The sequence below is a fragment of the Aotus nancymaae genome, unplaced genomic scaffold (genome assembly GCF_030222135.1).
Source record: "Aotus nancymaae isolate 86718 unplaced genomic scaffold, 86718_ANA_hifiasm-v0.15.2.pri h1tg000040l, whole genome shotgun sequence".
Classification (NCBI taxonomy): domain Eukaryota; kingdom Metazoa; phylum Chordata; class Mammalia; order Primates; family Aotidae; genus Aotus; species Aotus nancymaae.
The window spans coordinates 96,413,191-96,426,418 of NW_026988454.1; the positions used below are offsets into that span (position 1 = coordinate 96,413,191).

Sequence of the window (13,228 nt, forward strand, 5' to 3'; positions counted from 1 at the left end):
TGTATCCACTAGTTTAGTCCCCATTATGCAGTTGGCTTGACTCCACTTTCAGGAGCTAAGTTGTGAAGTTATTTCTACAGGCCTCTTAGATTTTAGACCCTGAAGTAGGCTTGAGTCATCCACCCTTCTAAACTACAGTTCAAGCCCTAGTTTAAGTCTCTATGTCCTACTTCTTGGTTTTGAGAAGAGAACAGTTTCTTTCCTGATTCTTTTTATCTTGTTTCTTTTTTTTCTTTTGAGATGGGAGTCTTGCTCTGTCACCGGGCTGGAGTGCAGTGGCATGATCTTGGCCCACTGCAACCTCCACCTCCTGGGTTCAAGAGATTTTCCTGCTTCAGCCCCCCAAGTACCTGGGACTATAGGCGTATGCCACCACGTCTGGCTAATTTTTTGTATTTTTAGTAGAGACAGGGTTTCACCATGTTAGCCAGGATGGTCTCGATCTCCCGACCTCAGGTGATCCGCCTGCCTCAGCCTCCTAGAGTGCTGGGATTACAGGTATGAGCCATCACGCTCAGCATTCTTTTATGTCTTATTGAAATAAATTTTTCCTCCGGGCTGTTCTTCTTTTCTGTTAATACATTCTGTATTCTTTTTGTTCTTTCTACCATTTCCTACATAAGATTATTTTTTATAAATTTTGTCTCCCAGTTTATGCCACTTGATCATAATTCTATCTTTGGTTTTCTAAAAGCACCTCATAAAGGGAATGAGACAGCACTCTTATACCTCCTGGTCCTCAAACCCACCGCCAATCCCCCAGTTCCAGGAGGGGCACTCATTGAATGCCCTGGAGGGTAAAGATTAGGGGAGGATTGTCCTTACTTCATGAACTCTTTTCTTAATAGTTTTGGCATCTAGGTAGTTCATGTTAGTCACTACTATGTTACCATGTTCATGGTAGTCTTATTGTTTTGGTTCTATCTTTGTCTGGTTTTGTCTTGAAAATGACCTTTCTGCAGGTCGTCATTGCCTGGTCTGGTTCCCCACCTTGGGGCTGCTCCCATATATGCCTCCCTCAGCAGAGGGTGTTGCATCTCTCAGTATCTCTCCACAGGAATAAGCACACAAATAGGGTGATTCTCAGGGGCAATCCACCAAAGCATTCAGTGAGTTCAATGGGGGTGTGTGTGTGTGTGTGTGTGTGCGCGCGCACGTGTTTCAAGGAATATGAGGAGGGGCTAGTCCATACCCTTTCTGCACCAAGATACTGGGAATTTCTGTGTGTCAGCCACCCGCAGCAGTTACAAGAGGCAGGGCCTCTCCCAAAATTCCGGTCACACCCTCCTTTCAACTTTATGGGTAATTCTTTTCTATGTCTTCCCTCAGCTGTTGCTGATCTGTGGAATTCCATCCTTAACTCCAAAGAGTGGTGTGTTTGTGGGTGGAGTGGAGGAGTGGGTGGGTTGTAGTGGGGTGTTACCTTCTAACCTTTAGCCTAGTAAGGGAGGCCTCAAGGGAGCTACTTGGAGAATTTGAAATATGGCCCCTGAAATTGAGAGACACAGAGGGCTAGTGTCTGACCCAGTAGAGAGAACTACAGTGAACTGTGGAGTCAGGGGCTGACTTTCTTGGGTATAATCAAGAAGGGCTGATTCCTTTAATTGTAAAACTAGTAGAATGGAGCTACATTGGGATTGGCCTGTGTTCCCAAAGTTGTTAGTGCAGGATATGTATCATCATTCCTACAGAGGAGATTTAGACTATTTGAAGAAAGGAAAAGAACTGGCTTGGAGTTTTCTTAGACCTCTCCTTCAATTTAAGTGAGCTTCTAGAAGAAGGTCACAAGACCTCAGCAGGAAAAGGCATAATTAAGTGTACCTCAGTATGCTCTAGGACTTGTGGAGGAGATATAAGTGACTACCTGTTAGAGGCCCAAGTCCCTGAAAGTTTGTGTCTTTCCACAGTCAGACTTTTTTATTGATGCTATTTGAATTATAAAAGCCATGAGCTGTATGAAGGTCCGAAGGAGGTAATTTTCCTTAGTACTACCCATTCATTTGGTAGTCAGAGCCAAGGACACAAAGCTCTAGCCATTCCACAAGTCAGTCAATATTGCAAACCATATATAGTAGTATACTTAACACATAAATATTATAGGCTAAAGATTCCAAACCAAAATAACATTTAACGTCAAGAGAAGGGTTAGGAAAATGGGGTTAATGAACCAATCTAAGGAGAGCAACATGGACAAGGAGAGTGTCCTGGGCTGATCAGGACGGATATCAACACTTTGCAAGGAAGAGTTTTTGATATGAGCAGAGCCTTTGGTGGCAGATGCTGGATGCTGATCATGAGTGACAGCAAGACAGTGTTTGTTAAGATGGCTATCTGGAGCTGGTGAAGTTCTACTCTTTTTATAGCCTCAGAGTCCTCTGGTGATGGCTGAAAGTAGAGATTGTGTCTGGTTATGTCCTTATCTGGTTGGGTGGAGTCTCTATTGATTAGGTGAACATTTGGTCCCTTTTGGCATGATTCCTTTTTGAAATTTAAATGGAGTCTTTTTCTAAGATGTAGTTATTTATGTCAAGGGTGCTCTATACAACCTGTAATAGAGCTATCAACCTGGAAGCTATATCTCTACTCACTTTAAGGAAACTATGACAGAAGTCCCCAGGGATATGAATTATTAAGGGAGAAAGAGGGAAATTCAAACATTTGCAGGTCTAGAGGGCTTAAAGCCAGCTTATGATGGTACCAGTTCAAATGAAAACTGTATTCTCTCCTGTTCTCTTCTTCCCTTCTTATTCTGCCTGGGCAGGAAGGACCATCCTACTTTTTCTCTATAGCAGGCTGCTAGCCGGAAGTAGATTCTAGGTAGAAGATAACTCAACAACACATACTAAATTGGAAAAAGATGATGGTGTTCGTTCTCAGAGTTGTATCTTGACTACATTGCGAGCTATGTTTAAATCAGTGGTGAAACATGCACCCACACTCCCTGTGGACTCAGGTTAAGCCATCCCAGGAATTTCCTCCTTCTCTTCACTTCGGGCCTATGGCAGTGTGTTTTGTTTGCTGATGCATACACCTTTACATACAAAGCTATCGTAGACATTCACAGGCAAGAATACATCTAAATAGAAAGGCTATAACATCATGTGATAAGTTCGTGTCCAGCCAACCAATTATCCCAGCTGGGCACCAGTGCCAGTAAATTAGAGTCGTTTGGGCAGCTAGTCAACTTTTATGCAGAGTCAGCCATTCTTGCAACCTGGTGAGGAGTTCTGCTAATTACATACATTCTACCTACACAAGGGCCAAACTTCGTTTTGGTGAAGAAGTACCTCTGAAATTGACTTGGCTCTCCAGGGCCACCTAGCCCATCCGTTGTGGAGTTCCTTTGCTTTTCCAGTCTATCAGCTTACGCTGTGTCAAATAGTCCAACAAGGTTGCACTGCTATGATCCAACACCCTGCTCTGCCCGCCTCCCACATCTCAGTGTGCTCGGAAGCCAGCGCCAGCAGCTTGATGACGTCACTGCGTTCGGACGCGCCCCGCCCCGCCCCTGAGCAGTCCTCGCTGCCCCGCCCCGTCCAGCTCGCCGCCAGGGGACGCTAGTGGGTCGAGTCTCCTTGGCAACCACTTGCTCCTCCCCCTTCGCCCCTTTAACCTTTAGGGTGCGCGAGTGCAGAGTCCCTCGCGCTTTCTCCCCTTTCCCCCTCCCCGTCCCCGCCCCTGGCGTTCAGTTCGGTCTGGACCGGAAGCGAAGATGGCGACTGCTGGCGCGGCCTCGGCAGAGCTGGTGATCGGCTGGTGCATTTTCGGCCTCTTACTCCTGGTAGGGGAGGCGCTTGGAGTTTTCCCAATGTTTGCACTGGCGGAGGGAGGGGGGGGCCGGCCCTGCAGTTGGCGTCTCCGAGCCCCGGAGACCCTCTTCGCTCCGCCCGCTTTTAGCTTGGACTGTGGAATGCTCCTCAGTGTTGGGGGCTAGGGCGGGCGGCGGGGGTAGAGGGTGCTGATTTCCGAACGCTTTTGCTTTCTTTTCACTAATGACGTCTAAGGTTCCAGGGTCCTTTTTGGAAGCTCTTGCCCTCATTCCTGACTTGGGCAATGGGGCCGGTGGGGTTGGGGGCGAAAGAGACTCTCGGGGTTGAGAAGCATGTGGTGGCCTTTCGTCCCCTGTAAAACAGTGGCATAAGGTGTGGGGCGGCAGCGCTAGATCTTTGCAAGTTAAGTAGGCGCTGGCGTTGTTTACTTGTCGACTTCTCTGTATGTTTTTCCCCAATGTTTCCTACCCTTGGGGCCAGTGAGTCTCCAACCTTCTGTGCCCATTGTGTGATTCTGCCTTGATGACGTGAGTTGCTCGTTCTGACTTCCAGGTGTCACATTCTCTTCCAGTCTTTTTTTGATGGGAGTAGATGCCTGTGGAGGGCAGAGCTGTAGCCCTTTTTATTACCAGTATCGGTGTATATATTACTACCTGTCTGACCTCAGGTGCTTTCTTTTCCAACGATCTTATTTCTGTACATTTAGTGAGCAAAATGTAGACTGAAATGGCCCAAAGTGGCCTGGCTATTCTCTATTAATATTAAAACCCTTTGCTTTATTTTATTTGGGAGTTCGATTTATTTCCTTTCATAACCTCTCTACCTTCTCAAATCTTCTCTTTTCTCATCCTCCGAGCCTGTTGTTACTTTGTGTTCCAATGTATTTGACCTTTTTGCATTGCAAAACAAAACAAAACCTCCAGTTTTGGAAATCAGGCTTGTTTGGTTTTACTTTAATTGTCAGATTCCAGTAGGTGTCTGGTACCTATGTAGTATGTCCTAGTAAATTTTTGCAGTAGAGACAAAAAAGAAAAAAAAAGAAAAAAAGGATGGTGTGTGAAAATTTAAGAAATAGATCCTCTTGTTACTGCCATCACTGTCACAGATTAAAAACACTGCCTTTACCTTGGAACATGTTAATCCTCTCTTGGGGGAAATGAAACCCTAAGGGCTGACTGTGGTCTCTGCAGCCGCCCAGTCCTATATTTGGAGAGCCCCCTGGCTTTTCCAGTCTATCCGATTCCGTTTGTTTAGAAGAAAATAAATAAGCATATAATGTATCAAAGTTAAGGGAGACTATCTTGACAGTTATTAATTAATAAACATTGAAGGTACAGAAGTGGTTTGTGGTGTGAATTGTAATAGGATGTAAATGAAACAAAAAAATGGCTTTAAAGATGGTCTGGAGATAGGAAAACTGAAATTCTTGAAACATGTATTTTATGTACTGAAATCCAAAATATTACTATAAATAAAATAGAACTTAAGAGAAAAGACAAAAATATTGGAAGACAATTAGAGATGTGGTAGTGTTTGGACTGATGAAAAAAGGAAGCCATTTAAGTTGGCAATATTACAGAAAGAACTAATAAAATCAGAAGGGAATTAGGAGTTTGACACTTGCATGTTGGCGTGGAAAAAAGCATTAGGAAGAAGGATTCTTGTTTAAATTTCTGCAAATCTCTTTAAATCCTGGTTCATTAGAACAAAGACTGGTTTCTTATGTTGGCTTCTACATTCAGTCTTTTGGGGTATGTTATTTTGGTCGAAGTATGAAGAAAATACAACTGCAGTGATAGGTAGTCAGCAACAGAGGAGTATTTTTCAGGTAATTGTGGTGGATGTTCTTTGATACTACACCAAAGCTCAACAAGTGAAATCTTCTTAAAGGTCAGTTGCATGATTGAACCTGAAACCCTATCAATGAGTTTTTCATTCATTGTTACATTAAAATCCATTAGCCCATCTTGCACTCTGAATGGATCTTTTACCCGTGCATGGTTTTATAACATGATGCTTTGGTCATTTAGAAAATATTGGTTTACTGAGTTATGCACATCTTTTAAATATGGATACATTTCATTACACAATTTCAAAATATCACATTTCATTTCTGATCTTGTCAGAAATGTCTCTGAAAATTCTAAGTATTGAAGGGTTGTCAAACTCATAGTAGTGGATAGAAGTCTTTCAAAATCCGATTTTCATTTGGAAGTTTGACTCTTATCGATGGTATCAAATACTGTCAGTTTGTCTTTAAGTGATAGGTTCCCTTTGTTCATTTGACAAAATCTGCCAAACAGTGAAGTCTGAATAACCACAGTTCGGCAGTTGTTCTTTCAAGTAAAAATGATGTTGCTTGAAGAGTGGCTGGTTTGGCTTTTAACTCTAAACTTTTCCTGGAGATGTCTGTCACATCTTGGTATGCAGCAGAAGGACTTTATGTATACATGCTTCATATTTTACCTTACAGACTATTAAAAAGAGTCAAGGATAGAAGTTCAATAAAATTAATTTATACTGCTTTGTGAAGCATAGTCTTAATTTAAATTGTACTTTTTTGAGCTTGTGGTGAAGAATACAATGACTACTGGTGCAGTGTGGTGCCACTGTCTTGATTCATGCTAATGCACCAGTAGCTTTACCTACCATGGCTATGAACCATGAGTGCAAATGTCAGCACAGTGAAAAAGCAAATAGCATCTTAGTAATAATTATGAGAATAGTTTTCAACTTCTGAATATCCAGAAAGGATTCTGGGGACTACCAGGGCCTAGGGATTTCACACTTGGAGAACTTCGGCCAAACATCTATTAAAGAATAAGGACATGGGCAGGGTGTGGTGACTCACACCTGTAATCCCAGCACTTTAGGAGGCTAAGGCAGGTGGATCAGTTGAGCTCAGGAGTTCGAGACCAGCCTGGGCAACATGGCAAAACCCTGTCTCTACTAAAAATACAAAAAATTAGCCGAGTGTGGTGGCAAATGCCTGTGGTCCCAGCTACTCGAAGGCTGAGGTGAGAGGATTGCTTGAGCCCGGGAGGCGGTTCCCGAAAGTGTTGCAGCGACCTCTGATAGTGCAACTGCATTGCAGCCTGGGCAACAGAAACCCTGTCTCAAAAAAAGAAAAAGAATCAGGACATGCATGTTGCCTATTTTTGTGATCTTGGGTGAAAATAATGGACTTCAATTTCTTCACACATAAGAAATTGTTAGATTTGGTCCCCCATGCCTGTAATCTAACTATGTCTGTCTTTACTGTATCAAGTCTAAACTATTCTGTCTAGCTCCAGTGTCCTCTGTAATTTGACTCACACCACCTTTAAATTGTGTTTGCCATTGCAATAGGAGACTCCATTTTTGTAAAGTGAATTTATTCTTGTTTCTTAAAGTGTGGGCATCACCTGGGAACTTGTTAGAAATACCAAATATATGACCCCATTCCTACTGAATCAGAGTCTGCAGTTTAACAAGATTCCAGACAGTATGTCATCTATTCTGATTAGTTTAATAAAGATTCATCTCTACTCACTTCTTCTGCTCCAGTGGCTCTCAACCTTGGCGTTTCATGAGAACCACCTGGGGAGTTTTTAAAATCTCAGTGTTAACACCAATTTATTTTGAATCTCTTGGGAGAAGCTGAGTGGAGTATTTGAAACTTTTCCTTATAATTGTTAACAAAGTTATATATTTGTTTCTTTTATCAAATGCTCTAATAACAACTACTACTATTTGTTAAGCAGTTACTGTGGCCAGCCACTGTGCTAAACTGTTTATATCTCATTTAATTTTTATAATCTGTTATGAAAGAAGTATTCTTATAGATGAGAATACTTGGTTTTATTTTACCAGTAATGATGATCAGTAATGATTGACAATATAAACAAAAAGCTCTTGAAGGTTATCAGTTTTAAAACCATTACAAAGGGATTCTGAGACCAAAAAGTTTGGGAGACTCTGGCTTAGCTTAACTCTTCTGCCTAGTTGCTCTTTCCCAGCTTGTCTGCCTGATATTGGCAAAATCCTTTGTTTGTAGTAATACTTACAAAATGCAGGTTTTCTTTCATTCTTGAAATCCAATGAAAAATTTATTGGAACACTTTGTGTCAAGTACTGCTAAGGATAGAAAGATAAGGCTCAGCTTCCAAAGACTTCAAAATAAATTGGGGGAATGTTAAAAATATTTATGAATTCCTTTAAAAACAAGCCCATTTAAATTTAATGTAAAATAACATTTTATGAAAAATAACTGTTTCCCAAAAATCAAGAATTTGAGCCTAGATTTTGTTTGTTTGTTCTAAAGTCTTAACTGCCTTCTCACTCAATTTTTTTCCTGCTATTCTGTCACCAGTTGAAAGGCCAGCAGTATGAAGGAATGACAGGCAGCAACTTGGATGGGTTTTTGTTTTTGTTTTTTTTTTTGAGACAGAGTGTCGATCTGTCACCAGGCGCTAGGCTGGAGTGCAGTGGTGCGATCTTGGCTCACTGCAACCTCCGCCTCCCGGATTCACGCAATTCTCCTGCCTCAGCTTCCCAGGTAGCTGGGACAACAGGCGCACGGCACCAAGCCCAGCTAATTTTTTTGTATTTATAGTAGAGACGGGGTTTCACCATGTTGGCCAGGATGGTCTCAGTCTCTTGACCTTGTGATCCGCCCACCTCGGCCTCCCAAAGTGCTGGGATTACAGGCTTGAGCCACTGCACCTGGCCCTTGGATGGGTTTTAAATGCACTGTGCCAAATGACACTAGCCAGACTGAAAAGACAACATACTATATGAAGGCATTATGACATTCTGGAAAAGGCAGAAACTATGTGGACAGAGAACAGATAGTGGTTGTCAGGGTGATACTGGAGGGCTGAGGGAGATCTCCAAATGTAGGTGGGATCTCAACCCCAGCTGGTTTTCAGGCTCTTGACATTGTCATGAGAAGACATTCAAGGGGAAGTCAGAAAATAGTGAAAGTTTGGAGATGTATTAAAGGGAAAAGTACCACTCAAGAAAGGGGAGTGTGGGCATCCTTAAGAGAGAGACACACACAATGGGGTTTGGAGTTTCTACCTTTATGGGTTTCTTTAATCAAGGGATATAATCATGAAAATTCCTGGAAAAAGATAGAGGTTTCTTGAAATTGTGGTGCCACCCATTTTTACATCAAATATGAGTGGTCTTGGAACTGCCATAGTGCTGGTAGGTGTGTGATTGAGCATGTTAATGAGCATATAATGAGGTCCTAGGTGAAACCTGGGTCAGATCCATTGTCATGTTAGGTCCAGTGGGTCTCAACCAGCTTGGTCCACACCCTGGTTTTTCAGGTTCTTATTAGCCCATAGTCTCTAGTCATGTAAAACTGCTGCCTGGATTTTTTTAACCCTTGTGACCATCCTGCATTATTCCTGTCTTAAGGGCTGGGGGCAGAGAGAGGGATTAACTAAAAAGGGACAAAGGAATTTTCTGAGATAATGGAATTGTTCTTGTGTCTTGCTTGTGGTAGAATAATTTGGAAACTGCAAAACTAGTTTCAGTTAGGCCTCTAAACTATAGGATGCTCAGAAAGAAAGTAATAGATGAATCTGTTGAAAAGTCAAAGGACAAAACAAGGCTTTTAAAAGTACCAGAGCTCTTAGAACAGTGGTTCTCAAGATTGGCTCAAATTGAAATCCTCAGGCATTTAAAGTACTGATGCCTGGAGGTGCCTTATTCTCCATTAATAGAATTGATTGGGGAATGCAGGGAAGGTTTAAGGGTACTTAAAAGTTACCCAGGTGATTCTGACTCACAGTGGAGGCTGAAATAACTTAGTCTCTGTCTGCAACTCCCTGTAATTGAGTAGAATAGAAGTTCTCAAACTGTAGCCCTGGACCAGCAGCAACCTTACCTGGGGAAGCTGTTACAAATACAGATTTTCTAGCTCCACTCCAGACTTCTTGAATCTGAAATTCAGAGGATGGGCCTTAACAATCTGTGCTTTAACAGTTGCTGCAAGTGATTCCAATGCCTCCTAAAGTTAGAGAATCATTAAGTCCTTTACTCTGTGATAGTCACTAGAATGGCATTGGTAAGTATTAAAAGTAACTGGTTGACTAGAGATGTCAACCTCTACGTCTGAGTGAACGTTTTTCACTGGCAAGCTTTTTGCTGTGCACATGTATCCATTTTCAGCGTTGACTTTTCTTTGTTTAATGCTCTTTAAAATTTAAATAGTATAATATGATAATTGCATGGTGATTACTGGCAGTTAATCTTTAGCTGAATGCTATTCTTGAACTGTCAGAACAGAAGTTAATTTTCATCTAAGTTATATTCTGTAATGCTTCAGTAATAGGGCTAGGATAGAACAGCTTCTACTCTTACCTCCTTTAGGTTGGAAAAATCTACAGGGAAAAATATATTCAAAGCTAGTTGTAACTATGATGTGTGAAGCCATTAATGGCTGCACTGTGGTGAGGAAATATGTAAGTGAGCACTGTTATTAATAGTATTGTGTGTGTATGCCTATGTGATGTACTGCATTCATGAAATAGGCTTTGAAAATTATACGTCTTGGACAAGTTTTTAAGGGATAGTGGGCTTTCCTTACACAACTAAAATAACCTTTATTTCACATAAGGTTTCCTGCTAGAAACTTTCAAACACATACAAAAATCAGATAAATACATCGGGTAGTAACAAACATCTCTTTTTGTTCTATTTCAGGCTATTTTGGCATTCTGCTGGATATATGTTCGTAAATACCAAAGTCAGCGGGAAAGTGAAGTTGTCTCCACCATAACAGCAATTTTTTCTCTAGCAATTGCACTTATCACATCAGCACTTCTACCAGTGGATATATTTTTAGTTTCTTACATGAAAAATCAAAATGGTACATTTAAGGTAAATATAATATTACTTTGCAGATTTTTTTTTCCTTTCAAATTTCTGGCGCACTTAGCAGTACAATATAAATTGTGTTTTATTTTTGTATCTGGGAATGAATGAAAATGGAAATACAGCTTAGAGGCTGAGAATGTGACATCTAACCTGATAGACTAGAAGCAGGCTTTCAATTGACATAAGAACTATTATATTAATTCAGCAACCCTGCAGATGCTTTAAGTAATCATAATAGGTTATACCGAATACTAGCTTGGTAGGGAGACCCCCACCCAGGTGGCACTGAAGGTAATGAGAGGCAGACACCCAGATAGAATAGCAAAGTGGATCTATCCAGGGGGCCAGCAGCCTATTGAGCTGAGAGCCCCAGGGGCTAAGAGCCTTCCAGGCTGAAGGCCCGAGCAGATTCTGCTCCATGTATTTAGTCTCTCTTAAACAGGTGATTCTTATTAATAAACAGGTTTTCTGTATTTACTCATAACTCAAAAATATACCACGTAGGCAGCTACTACCCACCTACCACTAATTACAAACTGAAAGGTATTCTTCACAAGGGAGCCACGGGGGCAGGGTAAACTTATAAGGTTATATATTTTTTGCTGCTTGTAACTCCCTTGAAGTTTATTTGATTTGCATTAATGCAATAAATAAATGATTTAGAAGGACTTTGTTAGTGGCAGATCAGGATCCTAATCTCTGTTTCATATTGAGTACTTTGAGTCAGTATGGTACAGTGAATTAGGGTGGGAATTATAAGACCTGAGTTGTAGTCTTGACCCTTAACTGCTAGCTGTATACCATTAGCCAAACCACTTAACTTTTTTGGACTTGAGGGTCCTCATTTCAAAAATGAAGGGTACGGACTAAAGGTTTCTGAGTTTCCTTTAAATTATGCATATTACTTTAAGTTTCTTACTACAGCAAGGTTCTATGACTCAGGAATGGTCTCTTTGTTGTTATACTCCAATATTTAGCTTTAGTACTTACATATTTGAATGAAATAATATTTCGGTTATCTTAATAATGTGTGATTACAAAATAACTTCCTGAATTGGGCTAAATTGGGTAAATAATTTGTTTTTATTTTATATATTATTTTATTTTTTAAATTTTTATTTTATATTACATGTATATAAAATATTGTATTCAGATGGAGGCTCACTCTGTTGCCTAGGCTAGAGTGCAGTGATGTGATCTTGGCTCACTGCAACCTCTGCCTCTTGGGTTCAAGTGATTCTCATCCCCCAGCCTCCCAAGTAGTTTGGATTACAGACATGCAGCCACCACACCTGGCTAATTATTTTTGTACCTTTAGTAGAGATGGGGTTTCGCCATGTTTGCCAGGCTGATCTTGTACTCCTGACCTCAAGTGATCCACCTACCCAGCCTCCCATAGTGCTGGGATTGCAGGCATGAGCCACCATGCCTGGTCTAAACAAGGCAAATAATTTGAAAATATTTTTATAGTTAGATTTAAATTTATTCTGGGTTGCTGTGAAAATTAGATATATTCTGATTGCTGTGAAAACTACATTTTTTTTTGCACACCATTTATTTAGCAAGTGTTAATTGAGCACTTAGTGTGTGCCAAACACTATAATGTTATATAGATAGTAACTAACATCTATTGAATATTTGCTATGTATCAGACTCTATTTTAAGTGATTTATATTTAGTAACTTCCTTTGATCTCTCAGACAATCCTGTGAGGTAAGTAGTGTTACCTATGTTTTTCGTGGGTGAAAAATCAAGGTTCAGAGAGGTGAAGTAACATAGCCTGTAAGTGCTGAAGCTGGGATTTGAAGCCCTGCAGTCTGGTTCCAGAGGGCTTTGTTCATCAGGTTTCTTGGGAAGATGGCTTCTAAACAAGTATGAGGTATTTTCAGGTAGCTCAGTAAATAGGATATCTACCATTTGGGTTGAAACATTACTTCTAGAGAAAATGACTAATTTTAGTGGTATTGGGTTTTCTCTGCTTTTTATTATTGGGCAAGAAGAAATACAGTTTAATAATGTTAGACATAGATAATTAAATAGTTGATTATAACATTATGAGGTCATTTTCTCTGAGAAATAAGTGTTATTTTAGAATTAAATTCTATAAAAATGTTTAATTTCTGTGCCTTTGTATATAGCTATGTTTCTTGGATAAGAGATTTTGACATTTTCAGAATGTTTGAATATTCTTTTTATTTTAAAATAGTGTAGTGTAATTCCAAATGTACAGTACATAATTATAAATTTCTAGTATATTTTTCTCCCTGAAAGCTGTTAAGGTTAAATAGATAAGGATATATATGTATGTATGTGTATTTTACTGTATAGAAGTCATATAATTATCCCTGGTATAATTATTGTTTAGGAGTTTTTTTTTTTTTTTTTAGTTTAGAACTTAGGATGTTTGATTTATTTAGATTTTGTGGGAAAATGTTTCATCTTTAAATTTCTAAAGTATTTTCATGAAATTATGAACTTTCTGTTAGATTAAGTATTGTTTTGGGCCCATGCTTAAATTAGTGATCACTCCCTGGGAAATAGGTTTGTTTTGTTTCTTTGTTTTTGATGTTTAAATCTATGAAATTGCA

The 13,228-nt window shown here is 40.2% G+C and overlaps 1 protein-coding gene across 4 annotated transcripts in view; it reads left to right on the forward strand.

The window, feature by feature from the left end:
• Positions 1-3,628: 3,628 nt before the first annotated feature.
• The window catches only part of LMBRD1 (LMBR1 domain containing 1), a 191,730-nt gene continuing 182,130 nt past the window's right edge, over positions 3,629-13,228 (forward strand). For 3 of the 4 annotated variants that reach the window (XR_001110507.2, XR_010336705.1, XM_012471887.3), the window contains exons 1-2: positions 3,629-3,781; positions 10,467-10,643. Coding sequence is in view for 2 of the 4 variants with exons in the window: in XM_012471887.3 (XP_012327310.2) it covers positions 3,713-3,781; positions 10,467-10,643 (246 nt within the window). In the remaining 2 variants the exon portion in view is untranslated. The remainder of the gene's footprint in view (positions 3,782-10,466; positions 10,644-13,228) is intronic. The other variant, XM_012471886.3, reaches the window with a different exon arrangement.